Source organism: Phocoena sinus, chromosome 9 (genome assembly GCF_008692025.1).
Source record: "Phocoena sinus isolate mPhoSin1 chromosome 9, mPhoSin1.pri, whole genome shotgun sequence".
NCBI classification, from domain to species: domain Eukaryota; kingdom Metazoa; phylum Chordata; class Mammalia; order Artiodactyla; family Phocoenidae; genus Phocoena; species Phocoena sinus.
In genome coordinates this window covers 37,587,557-37,610,917 of record NC_045771.1, presented here as the reverse complement: position 1 = coordinate 37,610,917, position 23,361 = coordinate 37,587,557, and the positions used below count along the sequence as shown (strand labels likewise).

At 38.9% G+C, this 23,361-nt stretch overlaps 1 protein-coding gene across 1 annotated transcript in view; it reads right to left on the bottom strand.

Moving 5' to 3' along the window:
• The window catches only part of DOCK4 (dedicator of cytokinesis 4), a 501,134-nt gene that overhangs the window by 220,752 nt on the left and 257,021 nt on the right, over positions 1–23,361 (bottom strand). The window contains 4 exon segments of the mRNA XM_032643431.1: positions 2,048–2,136; positions 5,958–6,090; positions 10,036–10,096; positions 10,640–10,721. Of these exon segments, the coding sequence (XP_032499322.1) occupies positions 2,048–2,136; positions 5,958–6,090; positions 10,036–10,096; positions 10,640–10,721 (365 nt within the window).

Genomic DNA, 23,361 nt, shown 5'->3' with positions numbered 1-23,361 from the left:
TAGGAGTTGACAAGGAGTTTGGAAAGAAGTATATTGGAGGAGGCCAACACACCCTGCTTAGTCAAGACTGAATCAATGATGGTAAGGAGGGAAGGGAATATATGGGAAAAGTCAGAAGGTCAGGGTTAGTTTTATATTTATTTATTCACATAGGAGGCAAATGCAAGCAAATTAAGAGTAATGGGACTCTTGAGGAGAAAGAAAAAGATATACAATGGTTACAGACTTCTCCACCCAAAGTTAGTGGGCAGAAGGAAAGGAGCAAGGCATAATGAATGTTTATGAGGCATCAAAAGAACTCAAAAAGAAAATTCTTTAAATCAAGTCTAGAGCAGCACTGCATAACTGAACTATGATATGAGCCACCTATGAAATTAAACATTTTCTAGTAGCCATATTAAAAAGTAGAAAGAAACAAAATTAACTTCAGTAATATATTTTATTTAAATCAATATATCCACAATGTTATCTCTGAACATATAACGAACATAAAAATTATTAAAGGGATGTTTTATATTCATTTTATATGTATCAAGTCTTCAAAATCGAGTATGTAATTTACAATTACTGCACGCCTCAGTCCCAGTGCTGTACTAGCCTGTCTAACGCTCAGTAGCCACAGGTGGCTGGTGCCTATCAAAGTGGACAGCACAGGTACAGAATACAGTTCATGATATAGTTCACGGTATCAAGAAACACCAAAAGGTTTGAACAAAACTAATGGATTTGGCTAGAAGTTTGCCAATGAATTTGGCAAGGTAAGTTTTTAAAAAGCAGCAGCCCTACCATCTTATTGAAGGCACATTTAAGACAAATCATTTGGTCCCTACACAGTAAGCACTATTTTAATTCTTTCACAGAAAAAGTGAAGACAAGTGTACACAGCAGTTTCTGAAGTATTCGTATTATTTCATGTTATAGTCACTACTAAAATCTCCTGGTCCTTCAGAGACTCCTCTGCCTTCAACAGTAAGTGCAAGTCTTTTGTTTATTTAGTGGTAGATGTAGGACTTCGTGTGAATCAAAGAAAAGCCAAGTTACCTCCCCAGCTCTTGGGAGAGGGAAGAAAAAACTGACCTCACCATTCACTGCGGCCTGAAGCGCTGCCATGTGTGAGCTGTGGATACTTATGGCTCTCGTGGGAGCAAACCGCAAAGTTTCTGTCTGCAGTTACTTTTTCTTTGTGGGTTGTTTTGGCCTGGCAAGATGTGCACAGGTCTGAAAAAAAGGTGGTCTAAATTTAAATTCAGGTTCTTCTAATTGCCAGGCAAGTGGGACTGTCTCACAAATATCTGTATTCAGGGGACTTTAAAAATCAGCCACAAAAAGCAATGCATTCAGTTCAAATACCAGCTAATTTGATTTGAGGATTCTTTATGTAATTAAAGCACACAACTGCATAGTTTATTTTGCTTCAACATGGGTTTGAAGGTGGGATAGGGAGCAAACAATATTCACCAAGTTTTTGTCTACTGATCAAACTTTAAGACATCACTCTATATACTATATAATCTAGATATGCTATATAATATAATACAATCTATAGTATATTACTAGTATAAGACTACGTGACACATAATGTATTATATATAACTTATAATGCTATAGTACATTTCAGTTCCTGCTGGACAGGCATGCACACATTTTTCTATACATAAAACCGCAGCTGTAGGCAGTGAAGCATGTTTGCCCTGGACCTTACTGACAAAAATTCCTGTTTATCAAACCCATTCCACACAGCAGTCATGAAATCAGGCATATTTGTCCTTTGGTTTTTAGCAATCAGTAACAACTTGGAGGTCCCAAGACATGGTACTATAGAACAAATGCAGATACTCTACCTTGATTCAAACCAGAACAGAATATATTTTTTAGAGTCACAGCTACAAGCCTATCGTAGAAAAAGGAGACATACCAGAATGCGGACTGAGCATTTTTAGGGAGTAGAGAAAAAAACAAAGTGCTGATCGTTTTCTTCTTCACAGACAAATAAAAGAAAGCACCTGAAATGAAAAGTGTAGGGACTCAGCCAGATCTATTTACTCACCTGCGTTGGAGCCAGTCAAATTATAACGCGCATTCAACTTCTTGATGATGTTCTCGTGGATTTGGTACCACTCACTCTCTGTATTACACCTATGAAAACATGACCACTCTGTTAAGTTTTGATGATGCATGAGATGACCTTACTAGCACACCTGCCCTTTTTGTTATAACCACTATGATATACTTCCTTAAACCTCCTTGTAGACCTCAACAAGCCACTGCAAGTGACTGTCAGTTTTGGCATAGTTGCCTCAAGATGAGCAGGAATGACCATTTCCGGTAATGCATGACCAACTACTTCATGCCAGAAGTGGCTGGGATGAACAATTCAGGTTATGAGAGCTCCCCATTCCCTGTCTCAGAGAACAATGCATACACTGGAAGGAAGTACTGACTAAGAGTCTGACTCCCTGGATTCGAATCCTCACTATTAACTGAGTTATGTTCTTTGGGGAGTTATTTACTCTCTCTGTGCCTTGATTTGTTCATCTGTGAAATGGGGGTAAAATACTAGAACAATAAACAAGCCTGGGCTTGGGATAATGCCTGGCATATAGTAAATGCTCAAAAAATGTTAATTCTCATTAGCGAGTCTCCACCTATTATATCATGACCAAGTTGGCTAGCATCAAAATGCAACTAATCAAGCAAAATACAACTGAGGTTAACACAACTGGCACTGGCAAAAGGTTGGCAGGATTTACCGAAGGGTAATTAAGGTAACCCTTCCAGATTTTCCACTTGTAGGCCAAAAGGCATCTCTCCATCTTCTCACTCTGACAACCATCTGTACCTTGGTCTTTCAGCTCTTGTCAGCCACTGACTCATACTATCTTTGTATCCATGGTACATTCACCTAGGAGACACTGAAGGTTCTTGAGGATTGAATCTAGGACTGGTAGATATCTGTGTTCCCCTGAGTACTTTGAACACTGTGGGTACTTAAAAAATACCAGCTGCATGAATGACTGGATGGATCTCCCTCTGACTGGTAACTCCTGATGGTTCGTAAACATCTGGGTCTGCTATCTCCTTACTGCTGGGCCTCCCCCAGTTAGGCTAGGGAAAGCCTCCCTCATCTGGACGTGTTTGCGAATTCACTACTATCTTTTATTAGCCACAAAGGCTCCCTCCCAAGAATTCTGAATACCAAAGATTCTATACACTATCAATCAAAATGTTCCAGAGTATAGAGTCCTTTTCCTCACAACCTTGTCTATAGCCAATAATTGACAATTTGTTTACATATTTATTTATTTCATCACTATCAGCTTTTCCAGGAGGAACAGGATGGAGGCTGTTTTTGAACCAGTTAACAGTAGGATACCAAACAGACCACTGACTCTTAGAAGCCTGGAAAATCAAGATGAAATGAAACCATTCCACCTGTCCAGCTGTAAGATACAAAATTGCCATTTACTACATTCTGTCCCCAGTTTTCTTAGTTCAACTCAGTTGGGAAGGGAGAAAGATGGTTTGCTTCTTATTAGATAGATAAGTCATAATTTCAGAAGTCATGCTTTTAACCTACAAAACTCCTAATAAAATAAAAGCTCCTAAAGTATGTGACTGAAATATCTTCCAGGCTCCAATGAGGTATTTGTTATTGTTCTCTGTTTTGAGTCCTAGATGGGCTAGGGATTCGGTCACCCTAACAAATAGAAATTTCTTCCAATTTGTTTCTAACAGGTACTTCCCTAAAATGTTTTACTATATTCATAGTTTCTTCTTAATCTACAATGACTGTTTTGACTGCCTAGCATCCTTCCTGGAACAGATTTGTAATTTGCTGAACTGGAATTTTTAAGGGATCTCTCTTGCAGCAAGAACAACCCCAAACCTTATTTGATACTTGCGAAAAAACAGACAATAACAACCACAAAGAGCAGTACAATTTATTTTTATGGGCGTGAGTGTCTATCACAGAACTGGAATTTATGTGTCTTCCTTTGCTGGCTGCATAATCAAAGGGGATGCATGGAACTTCGGGTCCCTCAGTTTTCCCAGTAGCGAGATAAATCTAACACTTGCTACCCACACCTGGAAAGATCACTCTAAGAAACACTGAGACTGTGCTTGTAAGCAATTTTAGTTTTCTTGAAAAGCAACGCCACCTAACAGCATCACTGTCACATCACTAGACAGTGGTGTGAAATAACACCAGGAAACATAGAACCTTGTAACATGAGAGCTCAGGTTCTGAGTCAGACAGTCCTGACTTCACATCTGGTTCCTGTTCTGATTAGCCGGGTGACTTTGGGCGTTATTTAGCCTCTCTCTTCCCTTACGTGGAAACGGAGCCAACAGCAAATGCTTCATGGGTTTGTCATGAGGATAAAGTGACATGACACATGCAAAGTGCTTAACACGGTTCCTTGCATGTAGTTAGCACAAAGTAAATGGTGGCTATTATAATTAGTATTATTGCAATTAAATTATGTTTTATGAACATCAGTAGAGTTTAGAAAGGGGATTATCATGGATTTAAGCCCGACCATATGATAAAAAGAATAGTGTGCTTTACTACCCACTAGTTTCACTAGAAGTTTTCAAGTTTAAAATCAAGGTCACAGATTTTATTGCTCTTAAAAGAGATAAAGAGAGTTTCCAGTCCTAAACCACAGGCTGTAAGCAAATCTTTGTCAACTAATTAGCAAATGTGTGGCACGGGTCTCAGGGGCACTGGGTAGAGGATGGATAAATCCATGAGACCCTGCAGCTGTGGTCAAAAAGCAATTTGAAGTATATGACCCACAGGCAGTGCGCCACGTGCGTTCCCTCCACATATGGAAAAACTATTGGCACACATTGGATACATCGACTCAACAGCCAGAACAGAAAGCTAAAGCAAGCTCACTCACAGAGGAGGTCAGCCGTGTGGTCCTCAAATCGGGAATGTGGAAAGCAGATCCCCCATCCTTCAACCCCCCATGGGTCTGCTCTGAGGATGTCACTGTGTGTCAACTCTCAATTTTCAGTCCTGTGGGGAGGTGCTCAGGGTGGGGTGATCCAAAACCATGTGCATTTTTAAAAACTTAGGATTTGGAATACATTAAGTGATTTTCTTAGTGGAGTGTTTGAGCTGAACTGTGTCTGTTCCCACTGACCCTCAAAAGATGATGTAAGTCCAAACCCACAGTCTGAGGACCTTATTTGGAAATAGGGTCTTCACATAGTTAATAAAGTTAAAATTAGGTCGTTAGGGTGGGCCCTAACCCCATATAACTGCGTCCTTATAAGAAGGGGAAATTTGGACACCGAAACAGACGCACAAGCACAGAGACAGCCATGTGATGATGAAGCCAGAGATCAGGTGATGCATCTACAAGTCACCGGAAACTAGGAGAGAGAGGCAGGGGACAGATTTTCCCCTCACAGCCCTCAGAAGGAATCAATGTAGTCAACACCTTGATCCAGGATCTGTGGCTTCCATTACTGTGAGACAATAAATTCCTGTGGTCTAAGCCTCACTGTTTATGGTGCTTTGTTAGGGCAGCCCTAGTAAACTAATAATACACGAAGTAAGAGGGAAATCACCTGACCTGAACTTCCTTTTCCTAATTCTAATTAATTTATATTAAAAACTATTTCCGTTTTCCAAGGACAAATGAACTCTCTGAGGGTAAAGACATGTTAGGCTTTAAATTCACGGGAGGTACTCTATTCAGTAGATGGTCCACCCAACCGATAAACTGTCTGTATTTTCTGGTTCTTGATTTCATAATTCCTCTGACAGGCAAATGTTGATTTGTGGGCTCACTTGTAGTGAACCTACAGATTATTTAGTTTTTGAGGAATGAACGCAACCCATCCCTGGCTCTTCCATTACCCACGAAAAGCAGGATTCGCCACGTAGGGTCCCCATGTACCTCTGCGCCCACCCCAGCCCCCAGCCCGTGCAAGCTTCTTACATGTACACTTTCAGGATGAGGTCATCTTTTGTCTCTCCTGTCAGCAGGTCAGCAATGCTAAGAACCGCACAGCCAAAGGGTCGCCGGTACTGAACACTACAGGCATTCTTTTTTTCTCCTGCCCCCATCCGACCTGTTCAATTAAAAAGCACATATGGCCCAAGGAGCCATTTGATTAATCCACCTTAAATAGAGATACATATAGCTATAAAGTAGGCCATATAAAACGTAACTGGGTGATGGAAAAGACACAGCTTTGGGGCAACTGAAGATGTTGCTTCAGCTCTGGACTCTCCGCCCCAACCACCTAGCATGCCCAAGGTCACGCAGCGTAAACTCTGGCCATCAGCTGTTATCTATAAAACATGAAGATGGGAGCTGAGCCTACGTCTGGGTACCTTCCCCCAAGCATTCATGAAGGCATCCCAGGAGGCTCACATCAAAAAAGGCAGTAGTGGTGCCTATCTCATTTTCTACTTTTTAAAATTGCCATATTTAAAAACCTTTTCAAATATTTCACCTTTGAAAGGAAGCAGTTTGAGATTCCCTGAAGGTATAGCAAGTAAGCATAGGTGATCAAATGAGCACGCTCTTTCCTGACTCCGTACCCAGGCTGAAATCTCCAGGGATGTTTTCTACTCTGACACAGTTTCAACTTGTTTAAATTGTTAGACATTTTTAAGCGTGTGGTTGAGATACTGTTTTAATTTATCATTGCATTTAATTACCAATGGGTTATTTTGAAGACTGAAAGCAAAAAGCACACTGGAGCTGTAATATAGCAAGTTAATGTGAGGAAAAATAATGAAAAAAGTCTGTAAGTCTGTTTCCAGATGCTTGGTAACGGATCCGTAAGTTGTTTCCATCTGAGTGAAATTCTCCTACAGCACATCTGCCTGACTCTAGCACTCCCCAAATCCAGTGTTAAATAGGAAAAAAAAAAAAAAAGGAATGGCAACATCCAATTTAGCTTTCATTCTTCAGTAATAAAGGAGAATTGCCTCTGCAATATATCATCTTTAGAGAAATGCTTATAAATAAAAGCCGGAATACCACTTAAGGTGATAAAAAGCACAGAAGATACCAGTAAAAAGAGGACCTCTGAAATAATGGATTTTTCCCTATCGAAGTCCCTTTTGGACGATTGATGTGTGATAGCCTTGAAACATACTTTCTTGGATGATGTCTTGTCATCATTGATATATTATTAATATATTGGTTAACAGGCCTAAGGATAATACGAATGTTGAGCTAAAATGGATTCATATGCTAGATCGGATACTATAAGAGCCGAGAGGCTCCTCTGGGGTCAGGAGCTGGCGTTTACTACGTGACATGCATGGTTTTGGTGGGTCGTTAGGTATTACCATGTAGGTAAAGGCTTACTAATAGGGTTAATACGTAAACTTGACTACTGTGAACTCAAGAATAGTAAGCAAAATAAGAATAATAAATGTAATGAAGATTGTAGTAGAACTAACGATTATTAGGGCTAGCGTTGCTCCTCCGATTAAATGAGTTAGTAGTGCCCGGCTGTAATATTAGCTGTTGGTCATACAGCTAGGGCTACTGGTTGGATGAATATGCTGATAGCTCCAATAATTACTAATATACTGATAAAGAGGGATGGGTGTTCCTGGCGGTAGAAAATAGGTTAGAGATGCTTTTTTTTTTTTAATCGCAGTACGCCGGCCTCTCACTGTTGTGGCTCGTCCCGTTGTGGAGCACAGGCTCCGGACGCGCAGGCTCAGCGACCATGGCTCACGGACCCAGCCGCTCCGCGGCATGTGGGATTTTCCCGGACCGGGGCATGAACCTGTGTCCCCTGCATCAGCAGGCGGACTCTCAACCACTGCGCCACCGGGGGAGCCCCGAGATGCTTTTGTTTTACGGTGAAAGCCAGGAATGACTATTCGTGTTCAGAAAGGAATAGCCATCCCTAAATTTATTGAAAGGCATGGTGGGTACAAATGAATGGTGGTGAAAGACCTCCTGAGTTTGTTGAGCCGATAAGTAAATGATGTAAATATTAATGTTCAAGTCTGTCCTTCAGAGTTATGAATGGCCATTGGTTCGATGTAAGTTGAACTAATCACTGCTGAATAGAAATCATACAGTTATTCACGAACCTGGCGTGGGGAAACTATTTACTTCTCTTTGTTTCCTCCCCTTCTTTCCAATCAAAGATGAGGGCTTAAATTCTGAGGCAGGCGCTATTACTTCCTGCTCTCTGCAGCCAGTGAGGGTCAGCATGCCCTTTTCCCATTAAACAGTATGAGGAAAATTAAGAAGTATCTGTCCCTGATGGACAAGAATCTTCCACTCCTTCATTTCACTGCAGCAGACTAAGTCTTAATCTTTCTTAGAGTTTCTTACCTTCAGTCTTACGGAGTAATCATCAGACAAGTCTTTGTAGTAATGTCAATAAAGAATTAATTTGACCAAAGCTCAGGGAAGGAGGGTAGATAATTTCTAATTCAACATTCATTCTGATGACTTAATGATCATAAAAATCTTAGTAAAAAATACAAAATCAAATGCCAGGTATTTGAAAGGCAGCCCTGTGATGGGTAATACTGTGAAGTGGTTTCCTCAGCTCTATCCTGGGAGTGAAGGACAGAGTTGCCCAGGCCATGGGCAAGCAGGGCATGTGGTCACTCTACCGTGTGTGTTTCTACCACCGAAAACCTATAGATACCTTTTTAAAAGTTCTGAAAGCTAAAGTGGTTTATTTTTTTTCTCAATGCTGTAGAAGATTATATTCAAATTTTAGCAATGTTTACATGAAGATATCCAGAACCACATTTTACATTAACAATTGCTATTATAAATTTGAATAAATTTTTAAAAAACACAAAGAATTACATAAACTGCACCCCTGCCATCCTGGGAACAGAGGCTTTATCTCATAAATACACAGCAACACGCATTACAACTTTTCCAACGTTTTGAAAGATTCTTTCCAATTTCCACCCCACCCCATAGTCATCTATAAAAAGGAAATTAAAACCAAAAACCGTTTACTTTTTTATTTATTTCTATTGTCCCTCAAATATAAAAACAGGATAAAATGAAATGGGTTTTCAGAACAGATTTTTATGAGAAAAAATACTTAGAAAATCTATGTTGAAACGACATGTTTTATAGTCTCTCTCAATGCACAATGTGGTTATCATGTGCATAAAATTAAAAACTATAAAAATAATGATCACTGTGCAGGACCGCATGGTGAGATATCACGATCCTGCAGAAGTATCCCCAGCAAGTCATGTAGCACAATTCATGAGGAAGCGGGAACCAATTTCCAGTATCGGCTGGTTAGCTGCAATGGAAAAATGATGTAGGCTACACCATATAGTTCCTCTGCCATAAAATGCTTGCTTTTAGATGCCTTATATGTGTAAAAACTAGTGACCACATTTTGGCTCTGATGTGCAAGTTCACTGTAGAACACTCAAAGTGTGCTCTGAAAGATGTTAATAAATGTTACATCATATAAATGTTTCCACAGTCAAATCAAATTTGGAGAAAGCTAGGGTCAACAAAATTAGAGAAGCATTTTTATATTTCCCTGTAGGACTTCTCAGACCCTTTAATAAGCTGATGAAATTATACAAGTGAAAAATATATGCAAAGTTTTCAGTATTTCATAACCCTTTTCTTATAGCACTTTCTGTAATAATGCTCTGCAGCCTTCTGTACTTTGGAAAATGCCAATTGGTTTCATAAACCTGTAGGAAATCCAGCTCCTAGAAGTGTAATTTATGCTGTTAACAGAAATTAGAATTAAAAAAAACCAAATACCAAGTGCTTGAATCAAATATGTTTAGAGAGTCCAATAAAACAAAATGAAACACAAGAAACTAACTAATGACTTATACGGAAAGAGAACAAAATCTATTTATGGTGATATGAAAGTCTGGGGAGACCAGGGAACAATTCCCAAATTCTGTAATTACTGGATTCAAATGTGGCCTTGACTTCTTTCTGATCTAGACATCACATAAATCACAACTACATAGAGACCTCTCAGCAATTCTCCCTGTCGTGCTCCTGTCACACCAAGTATCATACCTACCAATTCGGATGATGTGCACGGTGATGTAGATGTCCCTTCTTAGCTCACTGCTACCCAAATCCTGCCAAAAACGAAGTCTGGTCATTTTAGAACTCATAATTTATGCAGAAGCATTTAAAAGGCATATGTAGCACACAATCTTCACAAATAACAGAAGAAAGACAAAGATAAACATAGACATTCTTAATGGAATTTCTGTAGCAGAAGCATAAAGTTCAAATCCTGTTCTAAAATATCACTACAATCAACTTTACTGTAAGCCTATGATGTCAAATAAGACTTAAAAGGAAAGCCCATTCTTATTTCAGCCTCTCACTTACTCATTCTTTAAACACTTATTAAGTACATACTAAATACCACCTGCCATACTGAGCCCTATCACCATTGGGATTTGGCCATAGTGTGACAGGCTCTAATACACACTAGGGACAAAGGTATGACTGTGAATGCTGGTATTCAGATTTTGGGGCACTACTGTAATTTATGTGTTATTTACAAAGTTGAAGCAAATCTACTATGTTCTCTCACAGTAACTTATTTCTCTTAAATAAGATAAAGTACTTAAGGAAGAATCTGCCTCCTGGATAAAACAAGATCCACTTACCACAAAGAGAGAGCACTGTCGTTCTGGTTTATCTGGGGCTTTGGGAAGCCCATTTCTATTCAGCCTCAAGAAAAATCTCTCACTACAAGAGAAAAGAAGTTTAATATTTTGAAAATTATTTAATATGTAAGGACTCATTACTTTTCTAGCTGCTCTTCACCCTAAGAGTTAAACTCAAAACTTATTAGGTCTTTCATTTGACATCAAAACTGCGGATATAATTTAGGAGAGAACCCAAGACAATAAACATTTGCTTCACTTCTGACAAAACTGGCAAAGAGCCAAGTGCAAAAGCAGAAAACATAAGTATATATGCAAGCAAAAAATTAACTTTGAAAAGAATAAGCTTCTATATCAGTGATATCATTATTTTAAAAAGTAGAAAAAAGTACACTAAAAGAAAACATGTGACAATGTGTTTTGTGTATTTGTACCTAAGATTTTTTTTTCATGTTTTGTGTCATAGTATTTAATAAACATTATACAAGGACACCATTCTGAGTGGTAACCATTTATTAGAAGGCTTAATATTTTATGCTCTTATAAACCTATAATCCAAAACACAAAAAGAGAGACCAAGAAATGAAACTTGAATTTTCTTTGGTCCACAAAGGAACAGAAGACCTCGCACTGTCTATAGAACTTGCACTGAAAATACAGTGACACCTAGATTTAATGCAAACACAAATAATGCTGTTGATCAGACACTAATTCAAGTCAATAAATACTTGTGGACACCATTTATACCCAAGATAATGTGTTACACTATTTATGTTCAAAAAAATAAAATGAATATCACCCTCGCTCCCAAATTAATCTACCAGCTACCACAAGCTTCTGAATTTTAATACCCTGGTGCCCACAATAGAATCAAATGGCTGGCTGCCTCAGGAAGAGAACACACAGCCAACATCCCCAAAACGTGAAATTAACACAGGGTATAGACTTGGTCAGTGTAGCTTCAGCCTAGGAATCAAGCAGGGAAAGGGAAGGTAGGGCATTAGTAAGGTTCAGACCCTTCCAAGTCTCCAAGCTTATTTATCACTTGGTCCTTGCCGTAAATAATGGCTCTGTCATCCAAAATCAGCCTTCTCCCCTACAGGGGGAGAAATGAGGACCATAATCAGATCTCTAAGGAAGCATATGGATTTGAATTTATGGTTGTTTTGGAACATTTTTATTCTCTTTTGCCATTTAAATCTAGATAGATATATTTAACAGATTCAACTACCTGGCTCACCCTGTCCTTTTCTTATATTATGCCTATCCCTGATCTCTCACATGAGAAAGGGCGACCAATACACATTTCTAGGGGTCATTTCCACACTTATTACCTATGTCTTGTTCCACAGAGCAGTGGCTGATGAGATGTGAATGAAGAGAATGTAAATTGCTGCAAGGATTCTCAAACGAAGACTATAAAGTTCCCATAGGAAATAATTCTGAAGCGGAGGCTGGAAATGACAGATCCAACCTCGGATGCAGAGTTAAATCAATCTTATCCAATTGTCATTTACTATAATTCACGGCAAAGGACTGCAAACTCTTCAGAAGGGAAGAATATTTACTATTATTTCAAATTTAATAGGTACTAAAAGGAAATGTGCAAAAATTCACCTTGGGATAAATGAATTACACTTTAAAATAGTCATTATTAGGTAATACTATTTTTTTGAGAAAACAGTATTTTTTAGAGAATGGGCACTCTGCTGAGGACTTTACATGGATTAATTCCTTTTATCCTCACTACGCCTTTAGGAAGTCAGTACTATTATTATGCCATTTTATATTTGGGAAAACTGAGAAATAGTAAATAGTTTTGCCCAAGATTACAGAGCTGTTGGAGAAAAGACAGTCTCTTCAATAAGTGGTGTTGGGAAAACTGGACAGCTACATGTAAAAGAATGAAATTAGAACACTCCCTAACACCATATACAAAAATAGAACTCAAAATGGATTAAAGACCTAAATGTAAGACCGGACACTATAAAACTCTTAGAGGCAAATATTAGGAAGAACACTCTTTGACATAAATCACAGCAAGATCTTTTTTTGATCCACCTCCTAGAGTTCTGGAAATAAAAACAAAAATAAACAAGTGGGACCTAATGAAACTTCAAAGCTTTTGCACAGCAAAGGAAACCATAAACCAGACGAAAAGACAACCCTCAGAATGGGAGAAAATATTTGCAAATGAATCAACGGACAAAGGATTAATCTCCAAAATATATAAACAGCTCATGAAGCTCAATATTAAAAAAACAAACAACCCAATCCAAAAATGGGCAGAAGACCTAAATAGACATTTCTCAACATCACTAATTATTAAGAAATGCAAATCAAAACTACAATGGGGTATCACCTCACACCAGTCAGAATGGCCATCATCAGAAAATCTAGAAACAATAAATGCTGGAGAGGGTGTGGAGAAAAGGGAACCCTCTTGCACTGTTGGTGGGAATGTAAATTGATAGAGCCACTATGGAGAACAGTATGGAGGTTCCTCAAAAAACTAAAAATTGAATTACCATATGATCCAGCAATCCCACTACTGGGCATATACCCAGAGAAAACCATAATTCAAAAAGACACATGCACCCCAATGTTCATTGCAGCACTGTTTACAACAGCCAGGTCATGGAAGCAACCTAAATGCCCGTCAACAGACGAATGGATAAAGAAGATGTGGTACATATATGTGATGGAATATTACTCAGCCATAAAAAGGAATGAAATTGGGTCATTTGTTGAGACGTGGATGGATCTAGAGACTGTCATACAGAGTGAAGTAAGTCAGAAAGAGAAAAACAAATATTGTATATTAACGCACATATGTGGAACCTAGAAAAACGGTACAGATGAACCAGTTTGCAGGGCAGAAATTGAGACACAGATGTAGAGAACATACATATGGACACCAAGGGGGAGAAGTGGCAGGGTGTGTGTGTGTGTGTGTGTGTGTGGTGTGCTGAACTGAGTGATTGGGATTGACATGTATACACTAATATGTATGAAACTTATGACAAATAAGAACCTGCTGTATAAAAAAAAAAAAAAAATAATAATAAAAAAAGATTGCAGAGCTGGTGTGTGGCTGAGTAGGAATTCTATGCCACATATAATTCAAAACGCTCGTCCTTCATTTGAATGCTATAGAATAAATTCTTTCTCTGCTTCATAGAATAATTGAGCAAATATTTACAGAATACTGAGATAAGGGAGAAGTCATTCATCCTCCGCGACTCCACTGACTCAGTCAAACTTGGTCCCAAGAGGGACCCCACGTCCTTCCTGGGGTAAGAGGAAAGGAAGAAGTAGAAACCCTGATTTAGCAGGTTTTCAAAGCCATCCCTGGTTTGAAATTGTTCCTTGGTAGTTTTTTCAATGAAACATACTTAGAAAAATGACTTGAGAAATAAATTATTTTACTAAACAAATGCAAACCTCCAGAAAGATTTAAGTATTTGGCTTTAGTTGGTCAAAACTCCGGAGGTTTAAGACCAGTGTTTGGTTTTGCTTCTTAGTCATCAGTCACCTACTAACATATAATGTTTATTGACTGTATTTTAGCCCCAAACGCAAGCAGTGTGGCTATTTTCCCCTCTCCTGATTATGGACTGCGTGCTCTTTTTTTATGTTTGAGGCTTCTCTTTATCCCTACTGAAACATTTGAAACAAATGTCACTATATCTTCTGACAGGTCAGTCAAAAATGATAAATAACAATAATATTAATATATAAAAATCGACATGGCGTTCTACATATGGAGACCTTAACTTTAATACTGATATAAAATACTATTCCATATTCACAAATTCCATCAATCTGCTGGTAAAATAATGTTTCCTAAAGCATTCTATTTCAGACACTCCTTTTGCTCTGTCACTATTTTAATTTCACTAGTCTAGACAGAATCCTGATTATGCAAGTATTATTATCATATCCTATTACAGAAAGAATACCAATATGTACTAAGCCATATCCCTTAGCTTAAGCATGCCTTAAAGGGGAGATAAAAATAGACTGAATATGGGTACTATGGAGAAATAAGTCATGCGCAATGTTTTAAAAACCAGACTTCTTTTAAAAGGAAAAAAAAACCTTTTATGGCCAATCAAATAAAACCTTTTTTATTCATTTGGTGAAAGTTGTTGGTATACAAACTCAATCAATTTCTCTTCAGCTTTGGTGATACAGCAACCACTTAATCAGCAAATGGTTTCAGAGCAAAAAAAAAGAACTACAGCAACACATTTCAGAATCTTCAGATTACAATAAATGCCACCCACACGCTCACACACGTCTGTAAAATGCCAAACTGTTGCCTTCAAGGCGGGGGGACTAAACGAGTGTATGACATTTCACTCCGGCATATCTTCCAAAGTTCTCTCACAGGCTTTTGTGGCCACACACAAAGGTATTTTCAACTCTCTACTGTAAGTCAAAGAGTGGCACCTCATCAGAAAACAGAACTAGCTTTTGTGAATTTAAGAAGTGTCCTATTATAAGATGTGCATACCTACATTACATCATTTGCACTTTTTTCCCCCTAATCGTAAAAGGTATGTGTGTTTCTTTCCATTACACTGTGACTAACTAGAATACAGGCCCATGACAATTAACCTTTACATTCCCAGCTGCTAGCCAACGATTTGGTACCTCCTTAGTGTTTAAAGACTGAACAAATACAATCTTTTAGGAAAAAATACAGCAAAATATAAATTATTGGGAAGCAACTTTTGCTCTCTTCCCTATAATATCTTTTACTTCACAGTAGTGAAAGGTATGAAATTCTCCAGAGACATTTCGATCAATGGCACCTTACCACCAGATGTGAGAGTCACAAAATTAACTTCACAGCCCCTCCAGATTCTAGATCATGCCATTTAACTCTGCCACGCATATCCTATGTCTTTATTATAGTAAACATATAGTAATGGAAATATCTATGGTGACATAATATGTTTTCAAATGAGAATACTGCCTCCTTCATCAGCAAAGAGTGAGTAAGCACATAGAACACTTCTAGACACATTAAGAAATGAGAGTTGGCATTATTACCAGCAGAGAAAAATCATCATTTGACTTCCTGTTATAGTGTCATGTCCTCCCAGAGGAAATATCACTGCCAGAGAAATTTAGTGTCCACCTGAATTCCTTGTGTGAGCCACTATAAATCACCAGATTATAAATCAACAATCTCAAATTCTTTCTTTGGAAATAAAGAACAAAAAATCACAATTATTTATAACCTGCCTTCTTCTACAAAGGATTTGAGAGAACCAAGATAATGAAATAAGAGTGTGCAAGAGTATCCCCAGATATCCCTGGGGAAAAATAGTAAAAGTCAAGATATACCCTGTCCTGGTGCATTTATATATGCTTTACATGGATTTTCTTATTTAATTCTCCCAACCACCCTATAAGGTAGGAGCCCCTCGCATCCCCATTTTACAAATGAGAAAGCTGGAGCTTGGGGATATTGGGTAAGTTGGCCAAAGTTGCACGGTCAGTCAAGGTGGGAACCAGGAAGTTAATTTCCAGGGTCTGATTCCAAAGTTTCAGCTCTTAACCACAATGTTATGCTGTTTTCAAAATAACAGAACACCTCAAAACAGACAAAAAGAACAAGCCTACCCGTGTCACGTGAACCAAGGATTTTATTATGAATATTTTCAGTAAAATACAAAAATAATAACTAAAAATGCATGAGGCCAGACCAAAAAAAATAAAGCCACGAACATATCTGTGTTTAGGGAGTTTATGTCTGTGAACCTGCTCAGCTGCACTACTGACCTTCTGATGTACTCAAAACAACCTCTGATAATAAAGGGTGTACTTCAACAGCATAGTTTGGTAGAAAACTTTTTACCAGTGATGCAAATAATATGGGAGGCACTGTAGGGTTCTGAAGACCCTAACGGCTTCTCCTTCCCCTTCTCAGCAGGATAGGATGCTCCTATCCTCCCACCCCCTCCTCCTATCACCATAACACTCAGAAGCAGCTGTCCTGTAGGAAAGGCCCTACCTAGGGTCTTGGAGGCCTCCAGGCCAGATGTGGGAGGGTCCTCCCAGCCTTCTGACGAATCACATAAAGTGGCTCTCCCATATGGCACTCCTAGGACAATCATTTGCCTTCAAAGAGCAATGCACCTAAAGTTAGGAATGACCAACGCCAAGGAGATTTTTGTATTTCTCCATATGGATTCATGTTTATCACTCTATAGCTCCCCTCTCACAAGAAACAAAACTGCCTAGTGCTTTAATGTTTGTGGAAGTTACACAGTGTACACTTTATCCAAAAATATGTGATTGGATAATATCTTGGGTTGAAGTCTGATTAATCTACAAAAAATTACAAAGAGTATTTCCAAAATCGTTTTGAACAGTTAAGTCACTGAAATAAATTTATGTTCTCCAAAACTGACAGAAACAGGGCTTCCCTGGTGGCACAGTGGTTGAGAGTCCACCTGCCGATGCAGGGGACACGGGTTCGTGCCCCGGTCCGGGAAGACCCCATATGCCGCGAAGCGGCTAGGCCCGTGAGCCATGGCCACTGAGCCTGCGCGTCCGGAGCCTGTGCTCCGCAAGGGGAGAGGCCACAACAGTGAGAGGCCCGCATAACACACACACACACACAAAGTGACAGTAACAAAAGAGAGCAAACACTTCAGTGGTCGTATTCTGGTACACTAATTGGAAAAAGAACTGTCTGGTTCTTTTATGCTTACACTTTTTTTTTTTTTAATTTATTTATTTATTTTTGGCTGTGCTGGGTCTTCGTTGCCGTGTGTGGGCTTTCTCTAGTTGCAGCAAGTGGGGCTACTCTTCGTTGCAGTGTGCAGGCTTCTCATTGTGGTGGCTTCTCTTGCTGCGGAGCACAGGCTCTAGGCGCATGGGCCTCAGGAGTTGCAGCACTTGGGCTCAGTAGTTGCAGCACACAGCCTCAGTAGTTGTGGCTCGCGGGCTCTAGAGCACAGGCTCAATAGTTGTGGCACACGGGCTTAGTTGCTCCACGGCATGTAGGATCTTCCCAGACCAGAGCCCAAACCCGTGTGCCCTGCATTGGCAGGAGGATTCTTAACCAACGTGCCACCAGGGAAGTCCTACGCTTACACTTTATAAAACAATTGTAAATACCAAAAAATAGTAGTGTCTTTGAAAAAGCCAAGTTCCTTGTCTTAAATTTAACTATGCTGTGTGTGAGGACAATTAATGTCTACTCTACACTGAATAGTAGTGCAGGGAGATGCACCCAGTCAGGGAGGAAACAGTGGGAGCGAGAAGACGGAAGGAGAATAGTGAGAAGAGGTAGGAGAATGTTTCAGCTGCGCTGACTCTAGGCCCTCTACCCAAAAGGCAATAGTACACAAATAGAAGATGATCTCAATGCTTCTATTTCACTGCTCCTCCTGCATTTTCTCAAATGCTTTCTGATTGACTAACAGTGTAAGACACTTCCAACCATCTGTGCAGGGAACTGTTACTGTGTTCTTTCCTAGAACGAGTGGCAAAGGACAACTCAAGGAGCATTCTAAATTGTCATAGTAACGCCCCCAGGAGCCAGCTGCCCTGGGGTGGCCACTAGACCAAGAGTTTTGGTGCTCACCATGGCACAGAAAAAGGGGCTCTCATCCAGGCCATCTCTGAACATGGGTGGGTACAACATTCTCCTGGGAGCTGTATAAAGCCCAGGCCCTAGCCTGGGGATCCTGACTTACTATGGACCTAAAAGCTCCCTGTGTGTTTAAAAACACAGTCATATTTAACAACCACTGTTTTGACCCAAATGCCTAGGCACTAATGAGTCAGAATTGTTGACTGTCCTTTATGATCATCATATACAACCAGAAAACAGGCAACAAATGCCTGATACCTTCAGGTCAACGATTTCTCGCCTTTCTTCTCCCAACCACATGACTGATACAAATGAAGTTTTTCCTTGGCAATAAATGAAAGCAACTCCTCAAGCAAGTCTTCCTAGATAAAGTTATTAATGTGCTTTCTAATTTTAAAACGAAAGCAACACAAGGGTCATGAGCTCTTCTGATTCAAGGGAAATGAAACAAGAAGGATCCTTGATACCAGGGTTGCCACAGTAGTTTACCTAAAGAGCAGAAAGACTCTGAGTTTTCTTTTTTAATATTAATACCCAAGTCCAGACTCGCTTTACAAATACTTGAGGTTGAAGGACTAAGCAACCAACTAATGGGATGGCTTTGTCAGGACAATAAAGGATTTTGCTTTAGTTGAATGATGAAAGGGGAGATAATTTTTTAAACTACAGTGAACTCTACTGCCAATGTTGAACATCAAGCTGATTCTTTCTTACTACTTAGAATGACTTAAAACCACTTCATGTTATTTTTCTTTTCAGAGAATAAAGCTAACTGAATCAGAATTCTTTTTGGGAAGGTAAAGCTCAAAGAAAAAGGAGTGCAATGCTTTCTAAAGTTATAAATAAGTGATGTACAGATGACCTGCTGATAGACAGATGAATTAAAGAAAAGATTTGGATCAACTGTTGATTTGAGAAAAACAATAATGACTCTAAGTTCTAAAGACTTGAGACCCTAAAAATCTCATTGTTGAATTCAAGTAAAATCCTTAGAAATAGCTAAACTGTTTAACTGAGCTACTCAGGAAAAAACTTGCTTATGTCTATCTCTAGAGAACCCATTAAGAATTTCACTAGAAAACAAGTTTCTCACAGAAGTAACTAAAAGTAGGTGATGATAGGATCTGGTCAACAGAAACAAGGACTGTGAAATAAGAAGACCTGTTTACAGGCAGAATGTCTTATTGTTCTTGGAATTTACATAATTTGATTATGGTAAACACTATGCCTTTGACATTTCATGAGGGAGGAATCGCTCTGATTTATATACAGTAATTATTCTGACCTTTTTAACAATGCCTCTTTTGTTAGAAAGTATCTGTAGTAAGCAACCTTGCAAGTAAAGCAAACCTGAGCTCTTTATAACTACGCTGGGTTGAAGCATGCAGTTCTTTGCAAAGGCAAAGAAACCTTAATGAAAACAGACTAAATGAAAAAAATCTAAGTAATTCAAGCCTTGCAAAAACAGTAAGTATAATGTCTTTCATACATTTATTATCTCAAAAAAAGTTCTAATTTTTAAAATGAAAGAAGCCAAAATCAAATATCCCTTTCAACAGCTTACTGATAGATTCTTTATATTAATTATAACTTAAAAAAATGAAAACTTATGATTACCAAAGGGGAAAGGAGTAGGGTAGGGATAAATTAGGAGTATGGGATTAACAGATACAAACCACTAGATATAAAAATAGATAAACAATAAGGATTTTCTGTATAGCACAGGGAACTATAATAACCTATAATGGAAAAGAATCTGAAAAAAAAATATGTACATGTACAACTGAATCATTTTGCTGTACACCTGAAACTAACACATTATTATAAATCAACTATACCTCCATCTAAAAAAAAGAAAAGTATCTAAATCATCATTAAATACTATTTATTAACAAGATGACTCATGCAATTGGACTTTCTAAAGGTCAAATGCTTTTTCTTTTTAATCAGGGAGCTACGAAGCCTCTACACTGATATGCAAGTGTTCATGTGTATGAGGATAGGTACATTAGTTTCTGTAGAGCTCCATAGTTTTCATAAGTTTGAAAATGAACTTTAGGCACTGAAAAGTTTAGGAAGCATTGCTTTAGACACCACAAGTATTTTTGGTGAAACAAAAACAGCAATACTGGTTACCATACAAAGAGAAACTCTAGCCTTTAAAAATATTTCTTGACTTAAAGCTTAATAGTATTTTGAACATCAGTAGAATGTAAGTTCTGGGAGGGCAAGAATTTTTTTTTTTTTTAATTCATTTATGTGTCCCCAATGCCCAGATCAGTGCCTTTCCCCGAGGAGAGCAGTACTTGTTTGCTGAATGAATGAAGATCAGTGATTCAACAGCGATAGTGTGAAACCTCTGTTGCCCAATGGAAATAAAAAGATGCAGTCTCTGTTCCATTTTCTAAATGGAAATACTTAGGAGAAGACGCTACACAGATACTCTTCAACTTACAGGGTTACGTCCTGATAAAACCATTCAGCTTTACAAGAGCATTGTACCGAACGTGGCTAGCCCAGGGAAAGATCAAAATTCAAAGAACAGTTTCCAGTCAATGTGTATTGCTTTCACACCACTGTGAAGTCAAAAAATCCCAAGTCGAACCATTGTAAGTCGGGGACTGTCCATAAATTTATCTGCTAATTTTTATTTACTTTTTTTTTTTTTAGCAGGACAGATTTTGCAAATGATGCTCCCATAGAGACATGTCTGACAGCAGAGTTCTGATTAACACAAGAGAACCTGAAACAAATCCATTACCATTGCTGATGCACTCAACTTTGAGTTCTCTCTCTTATCAATAAGCACATCCCCACTGGAGTGGAAGGAAGACAGAAAAAATTAAGACAATAATGACACAATCTTTTAATACTTTGCCTCAACAACAGTGAGAGACTTGTAAACTTCCTTTAACTGCATCGACGCCCAGTCTGTGTAGGGCATTCTGCAAGGTGCTGGAAACAGAAAGATAAGGAGAGGGTAAAGTCTTATCTTCAGAAAAGGAACTAACGAGGACTGTATCATGAGTAATTCCTTTGTCAACGGTGAATCACCTTACAGCACAAATGGCAATGAAGAGCAAAGAAGTCCTTGTAAGGTGGGTCGCTATGTGTGAGCATGATTTGATTGGTAGTGAATTTAGGAAAACTAAATTAATCTGAATTCTCTATAGGCAGAAGACACAGGGCAGAGGAGAACAGACAGAGACGACCAGAATCCTGGTGAAAAGAACACTCATCTGCTCATCTTTTAAAACACAGGAATAGGGGTGGAAAGCCCTTCTGATCAATTTCTAAAACTCTGCACTGTTTAAGTACAATGAGACAAATTGGCTGAGTAAGCGTTTAGAGCTAAAGGGGATGAGAAAGCCAGTTCTGAATACATTTACTCTATGAGTTTTTGGTTTTCTGCCACTTTAAAGTTCCAGCCACTTATTCTTATAATGTAGTAATTTAAAATTTCAAAAGTAATTGGAATTGTGTGGCTCTTAAAATGCTACAGAGAAAAACTGTGGATCACTTCTACGCTGGGTGTTCTCGGCATGAATAAAGTTATTTGTTTGCTTGTTTTTGTTTTAATTTAGATCCTCCTCCTGGCCCACTTCTTAAAATCTCTCCTATTAACATCACTACATCTCAATTTTTTTTTTTGTATGCAACAGAAGTGTGACCAAAGGGGGAGCAAACCACAGAATCTGATTAACTTCGAAGTGACAACAATCCCCATTTTCATGTACCTGCTAGAAGAATCAAATGATGGCAAAGAAGGGGGAGAGTGGAAAGCACTCATGACTTTAAAGAGGAAGCCTGAGGGAAGGTCACTGTGGGTCAGTGATGTACAGACACCCACAGGGAACTCTGTGCCAGCATGTATACACACAGCAGGAAGCACTCTGGGCCACATGGAATTGTTGATATTGCCACAGTCCAAGGAGGACCTCTGAATGCCTTCTATTTCTGTTCTCAAATAGAGTTGTGCTCCCTGCATGCATGGCCAGTCAGACATTTTCCCCTCCAATATTGCTGTACTTTGGAGAGATTATAATTTTGAGTTAATTTTATAACATAAAACTATAAAGAGAGATCTATGCCAACTATCTTTCTACGTTCAAAACAACAAATGCTCTTAATTTATGTAAAAATATAGAGACTGAATTTGTGTGATCACACTATAATAAGTTGTAAATGAGGTATGAAACGAGAAATTCTAGCACAGTGCTCAGAGAATTAAAGAATCATATGTGCTCCCTTAACTGTGTTATGTACTATAATATAGACACAAAAATATTAGCATTTTTTCCAAGAGTGGGCTAAATAACTACTCTCACTAACAGCTCCCTTCTGTAAGGTCTTTAAAAAATTTCCCAGTAACTAAGTCTTTTCAAAAGAAGCCCTAATTCTTTAATTTCCTCTTAAAAATGAAAGGCAGTTAGATCACATCAGCCTCTGAAGAGACCAAATGGAAGCTATTGTTGTAATGTCTTTAATTCTCCTCCTCCTGCTAGATTCCCAGTCTCAGTTTTTTCCAACTGTGATGTGTCAGACTCCAACTCTACCACCTGATACCTCTTTTCTGAGCACACCTGGCAAAAGCTGTCTAACTGGGGAGCCAGGATTCACCACCAATTTCAGATGTCTCTCTTTGGAGGTCCCGTCCTGCACTCAGCAGTCCCATTTTTCATCACTAACTCACTTCCTATCACATTTTTGCTCAAAGGCTGCTGACCTTGTTCCTGCAACTCACTTTCAGCCCTGAACTCCCTTTCATTCTCTCTTTTGCTCTCCAGCAGCAGCTCATCTTGTTTCCCCACTTTCCTTATAAAAGATCAAGGCCACAGACCTAGTCCCTGTTTTCCATTTCAATATCTTACACCCATTTCAGCGCTCTCCCTCCCTCCCTCCCTCCCACATTAGTAGAAGAAGGGACCTTCCTCCTTCTCGAAATAGCTGCCTTCACATGTGTCCTGGATCCCTTCTGCCATCTGCTCCAGGAGTCACCTTTGGGTCTCCAGCAGGGCCTCACGCTGCTCGCACACAACTGTTACTCTTGTGCACTGTGTGATGTGTGAATGAATGAACAAGGGAGTGGTGAGTGGTTTCCTCA